Source organism: Bos javanicus, chromosome 13 (genome assembly GCF_032452875.1).
Source record: "Bos javanicus breed banteng chromosome 13, ARS-OSU_banteng_1.0, whole genome shotgun sequence".
NCBI lineage: Eukaryota > Metazoa > Chordata > Mammalia > Artiodactyla > Bovidae > Bos > Bos javanicus.
This window is the reverse complement of record NC_083880.1, coordinates 34435716-34449946: the sequence shown is the minus strand read 5'-3', so window position 1 is coordinate 34449946 and position 14231 is coordinate 34435716. Positions and strand designations below refer to the sequence as shown.

Sequence of the window (14231 nt, the reverse complement as noted above, 5' to 3'; positions counted from 1 at the left end):
AGGTATTTTAAATGTGTGTTAATTTATTTAATTGTCACCACAGCCTTGGGATTAATATGTTATAATCACCCTTTCATGTATAAGGAATTAGGCACAGAGAGGTTAAATAACTTACCTAAGTTCACACAGTTAGTAAATGGTAAAGCTGAGGCTTCAAGATAGGTAGTAGGTTCTGCTAGGTTCTGCTTTTAATCACAACTGCCTCTAACCTCCAAAATTTCCCTCTTCTTTACTTAAAGTTCCCATTTTAAGAATAATTCTCAGAAATTAAAATGCACAATAGAGTAAGAACACATGGAAAACAATACAGTTTTCCACACATGGAAAACAATACAGTTAATGCTTCTCAGTAAAGTGCTAATCCTTAGATGGAGCCTATATTGCTAGTAAGAAAAATGGAAACTTGATTTAAATCAATGTAAGCTTCATGGAAAATGTGTGAACAACAGTCTGACTCCTTCCTGTGTGTGTTGGCCCATGAGGACAAAGATTAGCGAAAATGCCCTGGAAGAGGCCTGTAAAAGGCAGGTCACTACTATTTTCTTTAAATGACTTTTTAAAATTCTCCTAACTTAAATTTGCCTCCTGCTATGCTGCATACAAAGGGCATTTATAGGTTTGTAAGGTTTGTCTATTACTGATACATTAGCAATAAACACATGGGGCCTCCCTGGTGGCTCACATGGTAAACAATCTGCCTGCAATGCAGGATACCCAGATTTGATCCCTGGGTCCGGAAAACTCCATGGAGAAGGGAATTGCTACCCACTCCAGTTTTCTTGCCTGGAGAATTTCATGGCTATAGAGGAACCTGGTGGGCTACAGTCCATGGAGTTGCAAAAGTCAGACACAATTGAGTGACTAACGCACACACAGCAATAAACACTATAAGCAGTGACACCTTTCTTGTAATGTTACGGTAAAACTTAAATCACAGCCTCTTGGCATGATCTGTTTTCTTCATCAGGTTTTTGCCTGCTGGTTCTGTACACTGACATTCCAAATGCAAGTGAATGCCCAAATAACTAACTCTTCACAGGTCATTTGAAAAAAATTTTAGGGTATAGATTAAAATTTATTTCTGTGTAGTCTTAAATTGCTGAAGTGGCTTTTAGAAATTATAATAAAACATTATCACTCCATATAACTGCAGAATAAAAACATCTCTGAAGAACTTGACATTTTAAGACTTTGGCTGGCCAAGGAAATAAGAATTGCTAAAACTGAATTCATTCCAGTTATTCCTCACTGGTAGGTAGTTACTTGCCAGAAAATAATTTCAGAATCTATTTTCAATACTTAAATCAAAATGAGGAACTTCAAATGACAGATGATCTCTATATCTTTGGGGACCATCAGCAAGTCCAAGTACATCATAAGACCCTGAAGATGCAGGCTAGGCCACAAGAGACTCCAAGGGTAAAACTCATTTGGCATGTGTCCAGTTTCCTCAATTTTTTTTAAACTTTCCCTAAATATTTGCTATCAGTAAATTGCATCAGTCAGTCAGTTCAGTCACTCAGTCGTGTCTGACTCTTTGCGACCCCATGAACTGCAGCACGCCAGGCCTCCCTGTCCATCACCAACTCCTGGAGTTTACACAAACTCATGTCTATTGAGTCAGTGATGCCATCTAACCATCTTATCCTCTGTCATCCCCTTCTCCTCCTGCCTTCAATCTTTCCCAATATCAGGGTCTTTTCCAATGAGTCAGTTCTTCACATCAGGTGGCCAAAATATTGGAGTTTCAGCTTTAGCATCAGTCCTTCCAATGAAAACCCAAGACTGATTTCCTTTAGGATGGACTGGTTGATCTCCTTGCAGTCCAAGGGACTCTCAAGGGTCTTCTCCAACACCACCATTCAAAAGCATCAATTCTTCTGCGTTCAGCTTTCTTTATAGTCCAACTCTCACATCCATACATGACTACTGGAAAAACCATAGCCTTGACTAGATGGACCTTTATTGACAAAGTAATGTCTCTGCTTTTTAATATGCTACCTAGGTTGGTCATAACTTTCCTTCCAAGAAGTAAGCGTCTTTTGATTTCATGGCTGCAGTCACCATCTGCAGTGATCTTGGAACCCAAAAAAAATAAAGTCAGCTACTGTTTCCACTGTTTCCCCATCTATTTCCCATGAAGTGATGGGACCAGATGCCATGATCTTAGTTTTCTGAATGTTGAGCTTTAAGCCAACTTTTTCTCTCCTCTTTCACTTTCATCAAGAGGCTCTTTAGTTCTTCTTCACTTTCTGCCATAAGGGAGGTGTCATCTGCATATCTGAGGTTATTGATATTTCTCCCGTCAATCTTGATTCCAGCTTGTGCTTCACCCAGCCCAGTGTTTCTCATGATGTACTCTGCATATAAGTTAAATAAGCAGGGTGACAATATACAGCCTCGACGTACTCCTTTTCCTATTTGGAACCAGTCTGTTGTTCCATGTCCAGTTCTAACTGTTGCTTCCTGACTTGCATACAAGTTTCTCAAGAGGCAGGTCAGGTGGTCTGGTATTCCCATCTCTTTCAGAATTTTCCACAGTTTATTGTGATCCACACAGTCAAAGGCTTTGGCATAGTCAATAAAGCAGAAATAGATGTTTTTCTGGAACTCTCTTGCTTTTTCAATGATTGCATAGCTTTACATAACATGTGACTGCCTTGGTAAGAAAGATCTAGTTTTCAAAAAAAAAAAAAAGTATCCATTCATGTTACTTGAAGTTGTTCATACACAGTGTGACTGAGGAAAATCTTCAGTTCAGAAACGGCTCTTTGACCCTCACTTTCCCAGCATCATGAGCCATGCCTTGTACCCCTCTCCTTCACTTCCCATCTCTAGGCTTTCACCAAATATATCAATTTTCTCTCTTAAAAAGCCCCCATATACACCCACTTCTGAAAAGTGAAGAGTGAAAGTGTCAGTCACTCAGTTCAGAAATCTCCACTTCTGAAATCCACTGCCAATCACCTGGCATCAGTTGCTCTATCGCCCCCTGGCAGGACCACTGGATACTCTTCTACCTGCTTCTACTGCTCCTCCAGCCCACATGGCCACAGCGATGCTCTCACAGCACAGCGCGCACCACCCAGAATGAAAACCGCTACGCGCCTTAACACGTCCATGAGGTTTTACATGGTCTGGTCTAGGCCCATTTCTCTGCCTCACCCTGCACTGCTCTCCCCTATTCTGTCCAGCCACACTGGCCTTCTCTCAGTCTCCACACAGTGGCTCTGTCATCAACAATCTCTACACACATGGGCCTCTCCCTGCGATGCTGATTTTCTTTTCCATAATCTGAATTTGTCCTTCAGATCACAAGACAGTGTCACTCCCCCTTAGGAGAATGTCTTTTGATCTCGTCTAGCTCAGATACCCCAGTTAATAATGAACAAGTACTGGGGACTTCTCTGGTGATCCAGTGGCTAAGACTCCTCACTCAATATAGACAGCCAGGTTCAATCCCTGGTCAGGGAACTAGATCCTGCTAATGAAGATAGAAGATCCCGGGCACTGCAACTAAGACCTGGCTCAAATAATTAAAAAAAAAAAAAAGAACACGTATCTTTTTTCCTCAGATCACCGACTACAACTGTAATTTTACTTAGCTCATGTCTAATCCCCTCGAGAAAGGAAAGGCTACCCACTCCAGTATTCTGGCCTGGAGAATTCCATGGACTGTATAGTCCATGGGGTCGCAAAGAGCTGGACACGACTGAGCGACTTTCACTTTCACTACCCGCAACAGACAAGCAGCTTTAGAAGGCTAGGTTCACATCCCTTTGGGTTCACATGGCACCTGAAGCATCTAGCAAAGGAACAGGACACCCAAGGAGGGGCTTGCTTACTTATTTATAGCTGTGATGTATTTGTGGGCTTACCAGATGGCACAGTGGTAAAGACCCCACTTGCTAATACAGGAGACATGGGTTTGATCCCTGGGTTGGGAAGATCCCCTGGAGGAGAACATGGCAACCCACTCCAATACTTTTGCCTGGGAAATCACATGGACAGACACAGCTATAGTTCATAGGGCTGCAAAGAATCAGACATGACTGAGGCTACCTAGCATGCATATTTGTGATATAATTCACATATCATAAAATTCACCCTTTAAACTGTACATTTTAGAGTTTTTAATACATTCACAAAGTTGTACAACTCTCTCCACCATCTAATGCCAAAATATTCTATCACTCTGCCCCACTGCCTGTCCCTAGAAATCACTGATCTATCTTCTGTCTCTGCAGATTTGCTTATTTTGGAAATTTCATATAAATAAAATCATGTGACATGTGGTCTTTGAAAAAATATAGGCACTTATGGCTATAAATTTTCCTCTAAACACTGTTTTCTTTAGTTGCATCCTATAAATTCTGGTGGGTTACACTGTAACAACTTATTGGCCAGAGAGGTATTAATGCATCTTTTGTTACTGAGTGCCTTTGACTGACAGAGAAGGCAATGGCAACCCACTACAGTACTCTTGCCTGGAAAACCCTATGGACGGAGGAGCCTGATAGGCTGCAGTCCATGAGGTCGCTAAGAGTCAGACACGGCTGAGCGAATTCACTTTCACTTTTCATTTTCATGCATTGGAGAAGGAAATGGCAACCCACTCCAGTGTTCTTGCCTGGAGAATATCAGGGACGGGGGAGCCTGGTGGGCTGTCGTCTATGGGGTCACACAGAGTTGGACACGACTGAAGCAACTTAGCAGCAGCAGCAGCAGCCTTTGACTGAAGTGTTTCAAAAGTCACTTAGGTTAACAAACTGCCAGCCAAGGGCTTTAGTTTCTGCAAAAATCCCCCTGTCAATAATGTGTTAAGTTAGTTTACATCAAGGTATTTCTAATTTTCCCTGTGATGTCTTCTTTGACTCACTGGCTACTTAGGAGTGTGCTGTTCAATTTCCACATACCTGTGAATTTCCCAAATTTCCTTCTGCTATTTATTCCTAACTGCATTCTACTTTAGTCAGAGAACATACTTTTATGATTCTGATTGTTTTTACATTTACTGAGGCTTGTTTTATGGCCGAATGGGTAGTCTATCGAGGAGATGGAGCCATATGCATTGGGAAGAATGTGTACCTTGCTCGTGGTGAGTGGAATGCTCTTTATGTAGCTCTTAGGTCTAGTTGATTTACCTTTGTAAGTGTTTACCATTCCACTTAATATCACCCTAATGGTAAGAGGTACACACACTGAAGTCTTTACTTCAGATTTGCCCTTAAACACATTTTATTTTGAAGAACTCTAAGGACAGCAAGGTAGGAAATAAACACAGCTGTTCTATCTTTCCTGATTAATCTTGCATCTGTCTCATAGCTATGGTATAAATAAATGATTGCAAACACCCTGCAAATAAAAAGTTAGTACAAGTGCACAGTGAACTGTGAAAATGCTACTCTAAATAACCAATACTGAAATTTAGTTTGCCCAAGCACTTTTTGAAGGAAAGATCATATTTTGCCTGATATAGGAAAAAAAATTTCATGATTAACAAACTTCATTTATGAAACAGACTCTAGAAGTAGCATCCATGCTGACTTTTAAAAAATAAGCCTTAAAGGCAAATTTGGAAATTATGATTCTGATGTCAATGTGCAAAATTTTTCTAATAAAACCTTTGTATTATTCTTGTATGAGGTTTATGGTTATTTCTCTCAAAGTGTGTAGAAGAGAATATTTGTTGATGTTCTTCATCACACTTGGAAAAGATAATTGAATTTTAAAACTTGAGATGAAAATGCAAAACAGTATTATTTGTACAACATGAAGGTCATACTTACATTTATTGAAAAAAAGAGTATTTAGAATCTTAAGTAAAAACCATAAAAATATTTTCCTTATTCTACTGTGTAAAAAGCTTACCACTATGTAATGGACTAAGATTTTTCAAATGTATATGTATGCAAATATGACCTAAATAATGACTACTGAAACATCAGTTCAGTTCAGTTGCTCAGTCATGTCTAACTCTTTGCGACCCCATGGACTGCAGCACGTCAGGCCTCCCTGTCCATCATCAACTCCCATTCAACCATCTCATCCTGTGTCATCCCCTTTTCCTCCTGCCCTCAATCATTCCCAGCATCAGGGTCTTTTCCAATGAGTCAGTTCTTTGCATCAGGTGGCCAAAGTATTGGAGTTTCAGCTTCAACATCAGTCTTTCCAATGAATATTCAGGACTGATTTCCTTTAGGACTGAATGGATGGATCTCCTTGCAGTCCAAGGGACTCTCAAGTCTTCTTCAACACCACAGTTCAAAAGTACCAATTCTTTGGCGCTCAGCTTTCTTTAGAGTCCAACTCTCACATCCATACATGACTACTAGAAAAACCATAGCCTTGACTAGACGGACCTTTGTTGGCAAAGTAATGTCTCTGCTTTTTAATAAGCTGTCTAGGTTGACCATAACTTTCCTTCCAAGAAGTAAGCGTCTTTTAATTTCATGGCTACAGTCACCATGTGCAGTGATTTTTGAGCCCCCCAAAATAAAGTCTGTCACTGTTTCCACTGTTTTCCCATCTATTTGCCATGAAGTAATGGGACCAGATGCCATGATCTTAGTTTTCTGAATGTTGACCTTTAAGCCAGCTTTTTCACTCTCCTCTTTCACTTTCATCAAGGTTACAAATCCAAAGATATGCTTAACTTTTGGTTCTGATTATCACATAGTCAACACTCAGTAATTCACATATAACATCCTGCTGTGTGCTGTGCTTAGTCGCTCAGTAGTGTCTGACCTTTAGCAACCCCATGGGCTGCAGCCCGCCGGGCTCCCCCGTCCATGGGATTCTCCAGGCAAGAATGCTGGAGCGGGTTGCCATGCCCTCCTCCAGGGGATCTTCCCAACCCAGGGATCGAACCCAGGTCTCCCACATTGCAGGAGGATTCTTTTATCATCTGAGTCACCAGGGAAGCCCCCAAATAATGGAGTGGGTAGCTTATCCCTTCTCCAGGGGAACTTGCAGGCGGATTCTTTACCAGCTGAGCTACCAGGGAAGCCTGTAACATCCATGAGATGCTACTAAATCATTGCCATCTTTACTTGGGCAACAGGAAAATTCGACTCTAAAACAGATCATGAGTTTCTGTCTAAAATGCAGAGATCTTGATTTGGGGCTGAGATTTTATATTTCTAAAAAAACAGAACTCAAAGTCCAAACCTAACACCTTTCAAGTGATAAAATCTCAGAAAATAATTATTCTATGCGCTTCTCCTAGTCCTCATCTGACTTACTCTTCTTCATTTTCACCATGAACCTTTATAGCCTATGTCCTCTGCTGCTGCTGCTGCTAAGTTGCTTCAGTCGTTTCTGACTCTGTGCGACCCCATAGACAGCAGCCCACCAGGCTCTGGGATTCTTCAGGCAAGAACACTGGAGTGGGTTGCCATTTCCTTCTCCAAGGTGGGAAAGTGAAAAGTGAAAGTGAAGTCACTCAGTCATGTCTGACTCTCAGCGACCTCATGGACTTCGGCCTACCAGGCTCTTCCATCCATGGGATTTTCCAGGCAAGAGTACTGGAGTGGGGTGCCATTGCCTTCTCCTGAAAGTAAAAAAAGCATTTTACTTCTTGATACTGCATCATGAGCCATTTTCAGACTTCTACATTTTGAGGTAGTGTTAATGATAGAAGGGTGTTTTCCATTCCCAATTAATGACTTAACTATATTATTTAACTGCATGTGAGAAAGTTAAGTATCATGAAGGCATTTTAGAAGGAACTGTGGCTTATGCGGTCACGGTAACCATTATGAAACACAGGAGTGATTCTTAAAATATATTTGCCATGCTGGTACATCATGCCTTCTTCTAATACTGATAACCATGTCACGGTATATCCACACAACTATGGTACACATGGATGGCAGTGATAATAATCGGGATGCAGAGAGATTTCTGAAACTGTCTTCATGACCAAAATTAAGGTGCTGGCAGGTACATTTATCCTTATACATACAGTGTGCCTGGCTAGATCTTCTTTCACATTAGTTCCTGAGGCTCCATAGTCCCACTGAGCACTCCTTGAGAAGCGAACTCTCTGCATTCAAACCATGCCTGGATGCAGAAGGCCTTCCTGAGATCCAGAGCACTGTTACCACATGTGAAAGTGGGGAAGAAGAGTCAACTGAGGCTATTTCTTCTTTGTACCCTCTTTCCTCTTGGCTTTAATGAACCAGAAGCCCCTGTTTTTTTCCTGCTGCCTTTCTGACCATTTCTTGGCCATTCGGTCTTGGAGCCCCTCAAGGTAAACATCGGGTCTCACTTCACAGTCTTTCCCTAGGAGATCTCATCTACAGCTTTACTTATCACATTTAACACACACAAGCATAAGGGCAAGGAGAGCTACTTGTATAATAAGCTTTATGAAAAGAGTGAGTTGGGTAATCATAGACTGAATGAAAGAAAAAAAGAAACTAAACAGTAAATCTGCTGAAATCAAAATGAGGACCTGTCTTACATGGTAGCAGCTACTGTCTTTTATCCAATCTTGCCAGTTTTTATTAGAATCAGTTATTGTTAGGGAATAGAACTATCTTTTATTTTCTACTGTAAATATATTTTCAGTGTACAGCTGGCAATCGACCTGGTCTAAGTACATTAAGACATAGACAAGACCAATGGAAATGACGATGAGGATACTAAAAACTTACCTGGAATTTTAATGGGTAGGTTAATTGTAACATGTCTTAAACCACTTTTAAGCTGATATTTTAATAATCTCATATTTTACATGCATGTACATATGAAAACTAAATTTTGGTGGAATACCACTCAGTGATAAACAGAAACAGACTACTAGTTCACACAATATGGATGGATCTGAAGGGAATTACGCTACATGGAAAAGTCAATACTAAAGGTTATATACTCTAAGACTCCATTTATATAGTATTATTGACATGACAAAATTATAGAAATAGAGGACAGTGTAATGGCACCCCACTCCAGTACTCTCGCCTGGAAAATCCCATGGATGGAGGAGCCTGGACGGCTGCAGTCCATGGGGTTGCTGAGGGTCGGACACGATTGAGCTACTTCACTTTCACTTTTCACTTTCCTGCATTGGAGAAGGAAATGGTAACCCACTCCAGTATTCTTGCCTGGAGAATCCCAGGGACGGGGAGCCTGGTGGGCTGCCGTCTATGGGGTCACACAGAGTCGGAAACGACTGAAGTGACTTAGCGGTAGCAGTAGTGGTTGACAGGGTTAGGGCTGGGAAGTGAGGGAGGTAGGTGAGTGTGGTTATAATATGGCAACAAGAGAAATCCTTGTGATGGAACTATTGTGGGTCTTGACTATAGCAGACACAAGAAGCTATACATGAGATACAAAGTGCATAAAAACTAAATATATACATACACAAATGAGTTCAAGTAAAATGAGGAAAATTTGAGTGGGATCTGCATTAGTGAAAGTCGCTCAGTCAAGTCTGACCCTTTGTGACCCTATGGACTATACAGTCCATGGAATTCTCCAGGCCAGAATACTGGAGTGGGTAGCCTTTCCCTTCTCCAGGGGATCTTCCCGAACTAGGAATCGAACCAGGGTCTCCTGCACTGCAGGCAGATTCTTTACCAAATGAGCTATCAGGGAAGCCCAGGATCTGGATTGCATTGATGCTAGTATCTCGGATATTACATCTGGGAGAAACTCTTACATGTAAATTGCACATGGGGGTACATATTATTTCTTCTAACTGCTGTGAACTAACAATTATCCTCAATTTAAAATCTAATAACCAAAAAAAAAAAAAACTTTACAGTGCTGACAGCACTCTGTCAAAAAGATAGTTTAGATGATCCATCTTGACTACAGAATTCTGATTTTTTTTAAAGTAGTTTTTCTCTAGTTCATCCACATTCCACATTTTTGATGTCAGCCCATGAAGAAAGGCACATTCAGGTCGACAGAAGGAGAAATGTTTTGAGGTTGTAAAGAACACAATAAAAACGTATCAATTTTTTAAAAAGCAGATCTTGAAATGTACTTGGAAGTTAGAGATCATAATGACATAAATAAGTATTTATGACCTAAGAAAAGCTGCCTCCTTTGGAACTTTGAAGTATTAAAAAAAATCACACAGAATTAAATTACAAAGCTAACACACTTGTTTATGCAGCTGGTCTTTTTTAAAATTGAGGAACTTTAAACCTACAATTCTAATGGGCTTACTGGTGACACCTCAATCCTTTGAAAAATAAATGAAATATCATAAATCATCTGACAGTTCTTAAGCTTAGATTTTTATCATCACTCAGCCACTTTAACAATAAAAAGCAATATGAAAGGATAGGATCTTGTTTTTGTGACCTATAAAGTTTAAGATAGAAAATAAATCATACTATTAAATGTCATTTAGAACTCTAACTTCAATACTTAGGATTGAATTGGCATAATATTCTTGGTAATTCCTGGGAGAATTCACACAAGCAAAGTTGCTCTCCTTACAAAAGATTTCAGAACTCTGGCACTTCTTGTGATAAATGAAGCAATAAGGTTGTGGAATTGCAATCGGTTTATTTAAGTACTGTACATAGGCAACTGGACTGTCATCTTGCTGGGCACCTAGCATTATAAATTTATTATTTGGCATCCAAAGGAATGTCTGAATACTTATAAAAAGTTAAGGATTGGGGTAAGCCCTTTTCACTTTAAGCTAAGAATTTAGGACCATGTTAGAGCTACAGAGTTCAACATTTATTTTCTGGTGAGTTCATTTAATGAAAATTACTCACAAACTTTTGCAGGAAATGTTGATATGAAAAAATCCATAAATACCTTGAAACTGCTTAAGATTCAACAGAAGAACAAGGTCTAAGTGTGAGCCAGAGCATCTGAGAATTTTGATCACAGTTATATTTTGAGAAGATAACTTACAGGAGGCATTCTCCATGACCTGACTGTAAGGTAAACCTAACGACTGGTCAATGATCAGTTGAGGGGACATTTCAATTCTTAAAAGCATGCCTTCAGACATCCTCTGGACTAGCATTAGGAGATTGAGGTCAAAATTGTCCTATAAGACTGTAATCATTTTAGATTTCAGTTATTTTTCTAATTTATTTTAGGATACAGCTTCTGAAACCATGGGCTTCCCTGATAGCTCAGTTGGTAAAGAATCCACCTGCAATGCAGGAGACCCTGGTTCAATTCTTAGGTCGGGAAGATCCCCTGGAGAAGGGATAAGCTACCTACTTCAGTATTCTTGGGCTTCCCTGGTGGCTCAGATGGTAAACAATCTGCCTGCAGTGCAGGAGACCTTGGTTTGATCCCTGGGTTGGGAAGATCCCCTGGAGAAGGGAAAGGCTACCCACTCCAGTATTCTGGCCTAGAAAATTCCACGGACTGTACAGTCCTTTGGGGTCGCAAAGAGTCGGACACGACTGAGCAACTTTCACTTCCACTTTCTGAAACCTTAGCCTCCAAATAAAGGCTTAACCAATATTGTAGCCCTATCAGGCTATGTACAAACATTTGAATAAATGACTGAATTAATGATATCAGAATGACAACTTCTTAAACTGTATGTATTATATTGTTGCTAATAAAGAATGCTCAAAGATTACTTAATTTTAAAATGTACAATGGAAGACTGGGATTGACATATATACACTAATATGTATGAAATAGATTGCTGGTTAGGGTCTACTGTAGAGCACAGAAGGAAAAAAAAAGAAGGTACAGTCTGTTTGTAGGACAATACTAAGTTACCCTTAAAAATGCATTATACATTAGATGCAGACAAATGCTACTCAATTCCATTTATACGAAGTACCTAGTATAGTTAAGTTCAGAGTCAGAAAGTATACTGGTAGATGCCAGGGGCCAGGGGTGGGGAGGGGGAGGATGGGAAGTCAGTGTTTGATGGGTGCAGAGTTTCCGTTTAGGAAGGTGAAAATTTGGAAAATGGATGATGGTGAGAATGGCACAATAATGTGAATGTACTCAGTGCCACTGGACTGTACACATAAATATGGTTCAAAATAAAATAAAAATCAGGTTATCTTTCATGAAATTATTAAATATCAAATATACACCAAACAGCATTTAACGTATGTGTAAGTTGTAAAGAAAAATAATAAAATGAACACCTGTCTTGCCACTACCGAGTTTAGGGAACAGAACATTGCTAATAACTCTGAAGTCAGTTTTTCGGCCTTTCCCATCCAATCCCACTCCTTCTTGCCACACCTTCTACCCAAACATCCTGAACTTTATTCCCCTGCTTTCCTTTCTAGTGTTACCATAGGTATCCCTAATCAAATTATTGTTTGATTTTGCAAGATTTGGGATGGAATTATATTGGTTCAAATCATATCATTTTCATATGTTCATGAGGTTCATCTGTGGTGGTATGCTACAATATGGGACAATCTATGTCTTCTCTTGCTGATGGCTATCCAACTTCTTTCTGATTTTCAAGAACACTGTCATACGAGTTTCTTTGTGTATGTTTGCAAGAGCTTTTATGCCTTGGAGTAGAACTGCTGTGTTTGTATATGCACAAGTTGTTAATACTGACAAACTGTTTCACGGTTGATCCAACTGACACCACCAGAGGGGACAGAGGGGTCGGGGGCCCCACTGCCTTGCCACCATTTTCTCCAATCTGGTGGATATACAATACTATCTTCTTGAAATATTTTTTTTTTGGAAATATTTTTTAAAGCTGTTTCCCCCCGCCACTCTTTTGGAGCAAAATTTGCATATAACATGTACCAATCAGAAGTGTACCATCCCATGAGTTTTTACAAATGTATGTATTTTATAACCCAAACCATAATCACACCTCAAAGAAAGAGCCCTCATAACCATTCTAGTCATTCCCTGCTCCATTCCCTGGAGGCAACCACCCTTATTATTTTCTCTCACAAATTTTGCTTATTCTAAACCTTCATAAAATTGGAGAAAAACTGTATGTATTCTTTTGAATAAGGTTTCTTTCAGTTAGGTATGATGACATTCGTCCATGCTGTTGCTGGTATCAGCGCCTTCTTTCTCTTGGAGTAGTACTTCACTTTACGAGTACACAAGTCTGCTTATCCATTCTCCTACTGATGGACACCTGGGGGCTCTCTCTAGTTTTTGGCTACTATGAATGAAGTTACATATATTATGTACTTCTTGTGTACATCTTATTTTGTGAACTTATATTTTCCTTTTTCTTAGGTAGATAGATATCTAGGAGTAGAACTGCTGAGTTATCAGGAAAGTATATGTCTAGCTTTTTAAGAAACTTCCAAATCTTCTTCCTAAGACATTGTACCATTTAACTCTCCTGCACAGTGTATAAGACTTCCAGTTGCTCTACGTCCCTGTTAAAATTTGGTGCTACCAAGCGATTTAATTTCAGCCATGCAGGTGGGCATCTCATCATTTTAACTTGCATTTCCCTGCTGAGTATAGGTTCACTGACCATCCCAATATCTTCTGTTGTGGAGTGCTGGTGTTATAAAGTGGCTTTTCAAAGCATTTGTCCCCCTACCCCACTTTTTCATTTCTGATCATCTGTGCTTCTGTTATGGAGTTGTATGAATTCTTTACCTATGCAGACCCTTGACAAGTACAGGTTTTGTGAATATATTTTCCCCAATCTGTGGCTCCTCATTTTTCCTTAACAATAAGTGTCTTTTGATAAGCCTAAGATTTTTTTTAATTCTGATAAAGTCTAAGTCATAAATTTTTTCTCCTATGGTTATTGCTTTCTACATTTAAATCTTTGCCTACCTCCAAAGCATGAAGAGATTCTCTGATGCTTTTTTTCTAAAACCCTTATGGTTTGAGCTTTTACATTTTGTAATGTGATCCATCTCAAATTAGTTTTTGTGCATGGCACAAGGTAGGAATTGAGATTCCTTTCTTCCCAATGGATATTTAGTTATTCCAGCACCATTTGTTGAAAAACTTTCCTCTCCCCAATGGGTTTGGATTTTTGTTGGAAATCCAACGACCATGTAACTGTGGGTCTCTTCCAGCCTCTCTGTTCAGTTGCATCAATCTGCCCGTGGATCTTTATGGCAGCACCACACTGTCTTGGTGATTGCATCTTTATGGTCATGTTATGAAGTCAACTCCTTCAGCTATGATTCTGAAATTGTTTATGGGATATTCTCAGTCTTTTATATTTCCATGTAACTTTTAGAATCAGTTTGTTAATTTTACAACAACAACAACAAAACCTGTGGGATTATGACAGAAATTAAGTTAAATCTATAGCTCAG

General features: G+C 39.7%; 1 protein-coding gene across 17 annotated transcripts in view; it reads right to left on the bottom strand.

Moving 5' to 3' along the window:
• ZNF438 (zinc finger protein 438) overlaps nucleotides 1-14231 on the bottom strand; it is a 197735-nt gene that overhangs the window by 58239 nt on the left and 125265 nt on the right. The window contains exon 5 of one of the 17 annotated variants that reach the window (XM_061436223.1): nucleotides 7489-7552. The exons of the other annotated variants lie outside the window; for them this stretch is intronic. Within the exon in view, the coding sequence (XP_061292207.1) occupies nucleotides 7489-7505 (17 nt within the window). The 5' untranslated portion in view covers nucleotides 7506-7552. The remainder of the gene's footprint in view (nucleotides 1-7488; nucleotides 7553-14231) is intronic. 17 annotated transcript variants of the gene reach the window in all.